At 53.1% G+C, this 8341-nt stretch overlaps 1 protein-coding gene across 3 annotated transcripts in view; it reads left to right on the plus strand.

Annotated features, from left to right (window-relative positions):
- Nucleotides 1–4455, plus strand: part of ST3GAL4 (ST3 beta-galactoside alpha-2,3-sialyltransferase 4) — a 34540-nt gene extending 30085 nt beyond the window's left edge. For 2 of the 3 annotated variants that reach the window (XM_007463626.1, XM_007463625.1), the window contains 2 exons: nucleotides 3379–3522; nucleotides 3794–4455. In XM_007463626.1, the coding sequence (XP_007463688.1) occupies nucleotides 3379–3522; nucleotides 3794–3880 (231 nt within the window). In that variant the 3' untranslated portion in view covers nucleotides 3881–4455. The remainder of the gene's footprint in view (nucleotides 1–3378; nucleotides 3523–3793) is intronic. The other variant, XM_007463627.1, reaches the window with a different exon arrangement.
- The last annotated feature ends 3886 nt before the right edge of the window (nucleotides 4456–8341 follow it).

Raw genomic sequence — 8341 nt, forward strand, 5'->3', positions numbered from 1 at the left:
AAAAAAAAAAAAAAAAAAAAAAAAAAGCGTGGAGTCCTAACCACTGGACCGCCAGGGAAGTCCCAACAGTCAGTAATCTTATGTTTAGGATATGGAGCCCAGGCTGAGCCCTGTGGTTACTATTTGATCGCTTCATCTGTGATCCAATCTTGGAGCATATTGGTCTAAAGGAGTTAAAAGAATTTGAGAGTGCAGTTGGTCCTGCATATATCATGGTTTGGTAGGTGTGACAGTTTGGGAAGTCAGGGTGCAGTTTGCAAGTTCTGGCTTTGGTTTTGGCTCGCACAGCCCTCCCTAGTGGTCTTCTGCTGGCGGGTTTTGGCGCACTGGGTAGCTTCCCAAGCAGGTACCTCTACCGTATCTTTGAGCCCTCAGAGAGGCTGTGTGAGGTAGGAGACAGAAGTAATGATCAGGGCTTCCCTGGTGGCGCAGTGGTTGAGCGTCCGCCTGCCGATGCAGGGGACGTGGGTTCGTGCCCCGGTCCGGGAGGATCCCACATGCCACGGAGCGACTGGGCCCGTGAGCCATGGCTGCTGAGCCTGTGCGTCCGGAGCCTGGGCTCCGCAACGGGAAGGCCGCAGCAGTGAGAGGCCTGCGTACCGCAAATAAAAAAAAAACAAAAAACAAAAGAAGTAATGATCGGGCATAGACAGGACTCATGGTGCTACCTGCTGTATGGCCTTGGGCCAGTCAGCCACTCAGAGCCTTGGTTTTCTTATCTGTGGGGTGGGGAAAATAGGAGTACTGACCTTTTAAAGCCATTCTAGAATTTAAAAAGATAATTACGTAATGTGCTTATGGAGATTGGCACACCGTGAATGCTCGATAAATAGTTGCCAAGTTTTGAATAAATGATTTTATTCTTTCTTTTTTTTTTTTCGGCCGCGCTGCATGGCTTGCGGGATCTCAGTTCCCTAACCAGGCAGGGATCGAACCTGGGCCACGGCAGTGAAAGACCGGAATCCTAACCACTTGGCCACCAGGGAGCTCCCCGTGATTTTATTCTTTACTGAATATCTACTAAAATTCAGCTTCCTATGTTGAATGCCTGCTTTTGTGACTGCTCAGCACCAGGCCCCAAGTTTGCCTGCATGGGGAATAAGACATGCTCTCTGCCCTAAGGAAACTCGGTCTAGCGGAATAAACATGCAGGATGCAGCCTGGAATGGCAAAGCGCTCCGATCGAGGGTTGTTCCGAGTGCTGCGGGGTCTCAGAGGAGGGGCAGAACTCTGCTTGGGGCTGTCTGGAGGTGGTGCCACCGGAAGAGGTGGTACTGGAGCTGGGCCCTAAGGGGTCATGGGGCCCATCAAGCAGAGAATTGGGGAAAGGTATTTCATTTGGCAAGACCAAACAACGCCCCTGGCACTGAGTTCTAGTGCACATGGAGTTGGGTGGGGGGGCAGCAAAGAGGAGTTTTCTGGCCCTGATGGCAGAGGGTGAAGGTTAGAGAGGGAAGCCGGAGATTAGGACCAGAACCCAGCTCCTGGCAGGAGGAAGAGGGAGAGGAAGGGATGAACTTGAGTTTCCTGTCACCGCCTAACAGATTACCACAGTTTAGAGGCTTAAAACAACACCCGTGTATTGGCTCATAGTTTTGGAGGTCAGATGTCCAGTACAGCATGGCTGGGTTCTCTGCGTAGGGTATACAAGGCTGAAATCAAGTTGGCAGCTGGGCTGCGTTCCTGTCTGGAGGCTCGGGGGCTGAAATTTGCTTCCAAGTTCATTCTTGTTGTTGGAAGAATTTGGTTCCTTGTGGTTGCAGGACCGAGGTCCCCATTTCCTGGCTGGTTTTCAGCCTAGGGGTGGTAACCTCAGCACGTAAGAGCTGCCTGCATACCTTGCTGTCTGGTCCCCTGCATCTTCAGGCCAGCAAAATGCATGATAAATCCTCCTGTGCTTTACACCTCGCACTGCTGATCTCTAGACCCAGATATAAAAGCTCATGAGATTAGGTCAAGCCCACCAGGACTATCTATTTTACAGTCTACTGTGCCATATTAAGCAATATAATACAATGTAATATATCTCATCATAGTCGTAGGTTACACACACTCTCAAGGGCAAGGGGTCGGTCATTGGGCTTCATCTTAGAATTCTTCTGCTACAGCATTTCTTTTAAGGTGAAACTGAGAGATTTGTGACAATTCTAGGTTTCCAGCACAACTGGGTGGACGGTAATATGTTTAACAACTACAGGAATACACGGGGAGAGAAGAGTTTGCTAGAAGGTGATGCACGTGTGGTTTGGCAGAGGTCTGAACTGGATGAGATAACACAGTGGCGGTAAAAGCAACAGGACTGAAACGGAAGGCTGGGGCAGGCAGTGACATGAAAGGATAGGAGCGCTCAGAAAGGGAAGCTGGGGAACACCTGGCCTTAGGGGATCTGACAAGGTCTGGGGAGTGGAAGGCAGGTCATCCCTGCTGAGGAAGGTGGTCTGTGAGGTTAGAATATCAGGTGGCCCATCCCCGTGGATGGCTCAGGGGTGGAGAAAGCGAGGTCCTCACAGCAGCCCATACGGTAGGGGGTGGGGGAGGTACTGCTGTCCCCACTTTATAGGAGGGAGAGCCCACCCTCATGAAGGGCACACAGCCCGGAAATGTGAGAGCCTCGGGGCTTCCAGGAGAGGTGAGTTTCTCCAAGACGGAGAGCAGAACCTTTCCACTCCTTGAGTGACTTGTTTAATGGTTGTAAGCCTCAGTTCCCCATCTGGAAAATGGGGCTAATAATACTATCTACCTCAAAGTGTCTTTGTGAGGACTGGATGAGGTGACATATGGGGTGAAATACTTAGCATAGTGTCTGGCACATAGCAGGTGCCCCGAAAATCATAGATGTTATTATTACTATCATTTTTGTCATCTTGATTGCCATCATCATCCCCAAAGGCCCAAACCCTCCCCAGATGTGTTGAGCTATAGTATGCAGTATGGTAGCCACGAGCCACATGTGGCTTTTTTTTGTTTTTTGTTTTTGTTTTTTTTGGCTGCAATGCACGGCTTGCAGGATCTTCGTTCACCGACCAGGGATCAAATCTGAGCTGTCGGCAGTGAGAACACGGAGTCCTGACCACTGGACCACCAGGGAATTCCCCACATGTGGCTATTTAAATTTAAATTTTAATTAAAATTGAATAAAATAAAAAGTTCAGTTCCTTAGCTGCACGAGCCCCGTATGGCTCCCGGCCGGAAATTGAATAAAATAAAAAGTTCAGTTCCTTAGCTGCACGAGCCCCGTATGGCTCGTGGCTGCCATACAGGACAGCACAGATGCAGAACATTTCCATGATACTAGAAGGTTCTGTTGCAGAACGCTGGCCTAGAGGTGCTGAAAGAAGCAGGCTCCCTCTAATAGCTTCCCCATGCTTTGTCCCTCAGAAGCCCACCACAGGGCTGTTGGCCATCACCCTGGCCCTCCACCTCTGTGACCTGGTGCATATTGCTGGCTTTGGCTACCCAGACGCCCACCACAAAAAGCAGTCCATTCACTACTATGAGTATATCACACTCAAGTCCATGGTGGTAAGTGGTCCCTGCTGGTGAACTGGGTGGGGCAGACCAGCCTGGGGACACTGAGGGAGTGAAGGTGGTCCCAGAGATAGCTCACCGAGAGGTCACACAGAGGGTCAGAACTGGAACCAAGGCATCTGGACTCCCAGACCAGCATCCCCTGTATTCTGTCTTCCTTCCGAGAGCCGGCGTGGGGAATGGAGCTCCCGGGGTGTGGGCTTACGGGGAGGGCCAGGTAGCTGCCTAGGAGTTCCTCAGTTGGCTTCCTTGGCTGTCTCCACAGTGGTCAGGCCACAATGTCTCCCAAGAGGCCCTGGCCATCAAGCGGATGCTGGAAATTGGAGCCGTCAAGAACCTCACGTACTTCTGACTGGGCAGGAGCTGTACCCATCCGTCTGCTCACCCTGCTGAGTGCCCCCATCCATGGCTGTGGGGGGGGTGCCTGGTGCCAGGTTGGACTCACCCTCCCCTGCGTGGGTAGGAGGAGGCCAGGTCTGAGACGAGGCTGTGTCCCTGGCTGCTCTGGTGGAGGCCAGATCGAGTCAGGGTGGCGGCCCTGAGGCGGCAGGAGCCCGGCCAGGCACGGGGCTTGTTGCTGTGGCATCCCCTCTCTGCCAGCACTGGGAGATTATTTAACGGGCTATTTAATTAAGGGGTAGGAACATGCTGTGGGCTGGCCCCATGGCATCCAGAAAAGGGGGCATATTACAGTGTTCTGCTCACTTTTTACACAAAAGTGATGGGCCCACTACGGCCTAGACCCAGAGCAGGCCTCCCAGGAGGACGAGGCGTCTGGAGTGGGCGGTGCCCGGAGCGGGCGGTGCCCTCCAGAGAAGGGCTGCTCCCTCCCAGCAGGCATGGGAAGAGCACCGGCACAGGGCTTCCATGGAGGAGAGGACCTAAAAGGGGTTTCAGACTTATTAAACTATTTTTCCTAAAACAGAAGCAGCTGTGATACCCTGTGTCCTTTCAGAGTAAAGAAGACATGGATGCGTAGTGGGCCACAGCAGCGGGTCCCTCTCCCGGCAGCGGACAGGCTTGTTAAAGACCCACTGAGACCCAGAGTGGGCCAGGGTCGTTCAGGAAATAATTATTTACTGAGTACAGTGCTTGGTGGGTGCCAAGTCGTGCTTTGTCACCCTGGCTTTGTCACCTGGCGTAGCAGGCAAGCAAGTGGTGCCCCAAGCAGCCCTGTCTGCTGGACACCGAGCCTGGCATCTGCATCCTGGTTTACTTTCCAGAGGTAGGGAGGGACAGGAGGATGCCAGGGTGGAGTGCCAGCACCCTCTTCCACCTCCCTTCCTCTCCCGCACCAGCCTTTTTTCCAAAATCTCATTCTGAGAGGTGTGTGTTTGAGGACAGGGTTGGAGACAGACAAAGAAAGCCAAGTTTCCCTTCTCAGATTAAGCGGGAATCATAAAATGGAGTTTACAGAAAGTCCTGCCAGTGGCCCAGGCAGCCAGAATTGGGATGGGCAGGGCATGGGGGGCGTCTGAGGGCTTGGCAAGGCCTGTCAGCCAGTCGCCGAGCCACAGGATTAAATGCTTTTGCCATCCCCCAGCCTCTAGAATTGATATAGCCCTGCTGTTTGCCTGTCTCTACCCTTGCTTTGTTCCTCATCTCCCCAGGCCCTTCTTAGCTGCCAAGTGGGCTTCCTGCCACTCTCACAGCTGTTCCTTTACATCTGGAGCCAGGAGGGAGAGCTGGACCTCCCCCAGAGGGAAGGGACTCACAGCTGTGTTCCTGGCTTTCTTGGAAAGAGTTGAGGCCTTGAGGTTTTGAGACAGCAAGGCTGGGACAGGACAGATAAAGAGGGGCAGAGATTTGGGAGCAACAGAGGACCCATTGCAATGGATGGGCAGAAGCCTGGCAAAACACTTTTGCTAGCTGCTCTCCCCCCCCAGGGGAGACAGGGAATTCTGAAAGCAAATTGGGCTGCAGCCCCAAGCCCCCTCCCGTCTCCACCACACGGGCCAGCTTCGTCCCCCAGGCTTTGTCCTGGGGGGCCTTGCTGACTCCGACAGGCGTCACAGGCATATGTTCGGGAATCTCAGCTCTGCTGATTCCTGATGCTTCTCCAGCTGCTTCTCGTAAGGGTATGCATGGGAGTGTCCAGTTCCCCGTCCAGGCCATTGAAAGTGGCTGTCAGCACATATGATCCAGCTGTCCTGGACTGGGGCCACTGCCTGTTACTGAATGTGCCTAAACTCGAGCCAGAATCCAAACGCATACCCCCGCCCCAAACTCCACACACACGCATGCAGACACAGGAGCGGTTTACATTCTTGCGTGAAGCCTGTGATACCACATGCAGACTAATCACATCCACACATGAGTGTGTATGGGGAGGGGGTGTATACTCCCCAAACTGGCCATTGTTCCCTGGGGGGTGTGCATTCTCCAGGTTGCCCCAATCTAGGAGGATGGAGGCAGCATCGTTCAGCTAAGGAGCAGGCAGTGGAGCTTTGATGTGGACTTGCTGGATGGAGTTTTTTGGCGGTCTGAGAAAGGAACTTTCATTCTTCAGTTAGCCCGACCGATGTGAATGAACCGCCTGCCAGCCAGCCTGTCTGGTCCTGATTAAACCGTGCCCCGAAAAGGAGACAGGCGGGGAAGCAGGGCACAGCAGAGGGAAGGCACATGGGTGCAAGTCCACAAATCCGGGTCCTCCACCGGGTTCTGTCACTTAATTCTGGACGACCCTGGGCTGATCACTTCTCCACGTCTCTGCTCCAATTCCTACATCCCTTGAAACAAGAGGGAGGGTCCAGCCAATGAGGACCACCTCTGCCGGAATTATCTGGGCATAATCTAAGAATGGAGATTCTCGGGTCTTACCCAGGCCGCTGCGGGTACGGCCCAGGAATCTGGAATTCTAACAAGCACCCGCAACCACTGCTTCGGTCGTCTAGACTACAGGATGATCTCACGAACCTCTTCCAACTCAACGGTCTGCGTGTACAGACCAGCCTAATCCCCGGAGCCCTTGAGCCGCGTTGATTAGGCGCACGCGCGGTTTTCTTCGGCGGGCGGGGGCGGAGGCGGGGACGCGCATGCGTCGTCCGCGCGGGCGCGGGATTGGCCCCTTCAGAGGGCCGCTCCAGCGCGGAGCGCCCGGGAGCCTCTCGGCGCGCTGAAAGGCCGGCGCCTCCCTGGCAACCGGTTCCGGGCCTGGCAACGGCCGCTGAGGCCTCGCCCGTCTGCCCGGTTTGCAGCGGAGCCGCGGTTTTCCCAGCGGGTGTCTCCTTGGGCTCCTCTGAGCTCCCGCTGGGCCTCGGTCACGTGACTGACATTGACTTCACCGCAGGGGCGGGGGTGAAACAGACTAGGACTGGGAGGGAGCGGAGGATATCTGCTCCGTGCGGTGTAGACTGTGAGCTCCATCTCTCTCCTCCACAGAGGCCTGGAGAAGACGCGGGACTCCCAGCGCGACCTCCTAGCTGGGCAAGACAGAGTTTAGGTCTTTATCTAGCCCAGGAGCACATTGAAATGGTATTCTGTATTCACATCAAGTGGCGTGTCTTAATTTTGAACACTTCGGGTTTTATTTACACTTTTCCGAGGACATGAATACATCCAACTGCCTTACCCCAGAGACTGGCCAGCCTGCGAAAATTTTGAACTCGGAAGCAGTTATGTCCGTGAGGCAGTTAGGTGTAAGCGCATACACCACCGTGCTCTGCCACGTAATCTGTAAAATAGTGATTACCCATGCCTGTCTCACAATGAAGTTTTAAGGATCTAGTGGGAATATGTCTGGAAGAACATTGTGTAGACTGTAAAGTATGACACAAATATTAGATTGGAAAGCTATCTTGCATGATGGAAAATACCGGAAAGCATATGGAACAACTGAGGTCCATCTGAAGGGCCAAACGTACGCCCAGGTACGGCTAATTACAGAAAAGTCTTTGTCTTCAAGTCACCCACAAGCTAAGGAGAGGAAGATTAAGACATTGGTGAGAGGACTCAAATGCAGGCTTTGCAGAATCCAACAAAGAACTGTGAGTTCAAGCTGCTCTCTGGCAGTGGCTTTCAAGTTGAGGTCAGATGCTCCTAGGGGTTTTTGGAGAAAGGGGTTTCTTGGGTGGCATTATCTGTTTCCATGGCATGCAGCATACCAGGGTAGGTTCCTAAACTGAAGCTGAGAAGTACCTCTTCAGGGTTGGTAAGCGCTCCGCTAAACCATCTGACCGTTTTGATGTCTTAATTATAGCTTCAGAAAACTATTTGTTGTTAGTTTTGAGCGTTTCCATGGTTTTGTACCAGACGTGGTTCCAGGAAATCTTTCCAACTTAAAAGTTTGAGGAGGGGCTTCCCTGGTGGCGCAGTGCTTGAGAGTCCGCCTGCCGATGCAGGAGACGCGGGTTCGTGCCCCGTTTCGGGAGGATCCCGCATGCCGCGGAGCGGCTGGGCCCGTGGGCCGTGGCCGCTGGGCCTGCGCGTCCGGAGCCTGTGCTCCGCAAATGGGAGGGGCCACAACAGTGAGAGGCCCGCATAACGAAAAAAAAAAAAAAAAAAAAAAAAAAAAAAAGTTTGAGGAGGGATCTATGTGTGTGTATGTCAGTAGCTATAGCCTGTTTTCCTGTCCAGTTCTTCCTCAGGGACCTTCCCTCTCTTGTTAGAGTTTGTGGAGATCCTGCACCCGGGAAATGAAGCGGGGAGATGAACCTTGGGTCTCATTAAATGTCAGATTTGGGGGGAGCCCAAATGTATTGGAGGGCTCCACCTCTTAAAGTAAAGGGATTGCTGGGAGCAGGTTGGGGAGACCACAGTCCTGTCTAGGAGGGTCAGCACAGAGGATCTGACAAAAGTTTTTAGGGAAAACTGA

Source organism: Lipotes vexillifer, unplaced genomic scaffold, assembly GCF_000442215.2.
Source record: "Lipotes vexillifer unplaced genomic scaffold, Lipotes_vexillifer_v1.1 scaffold442, whole genome shotgun sequence".
Classification (NCBI taxonomy): domain Eukaryota; kingdom Metazoa; phylum Chordata; class Mammalia; order Artiodactyla; family Lipotidae; genus Lipotes; species Lipotes vexillifer.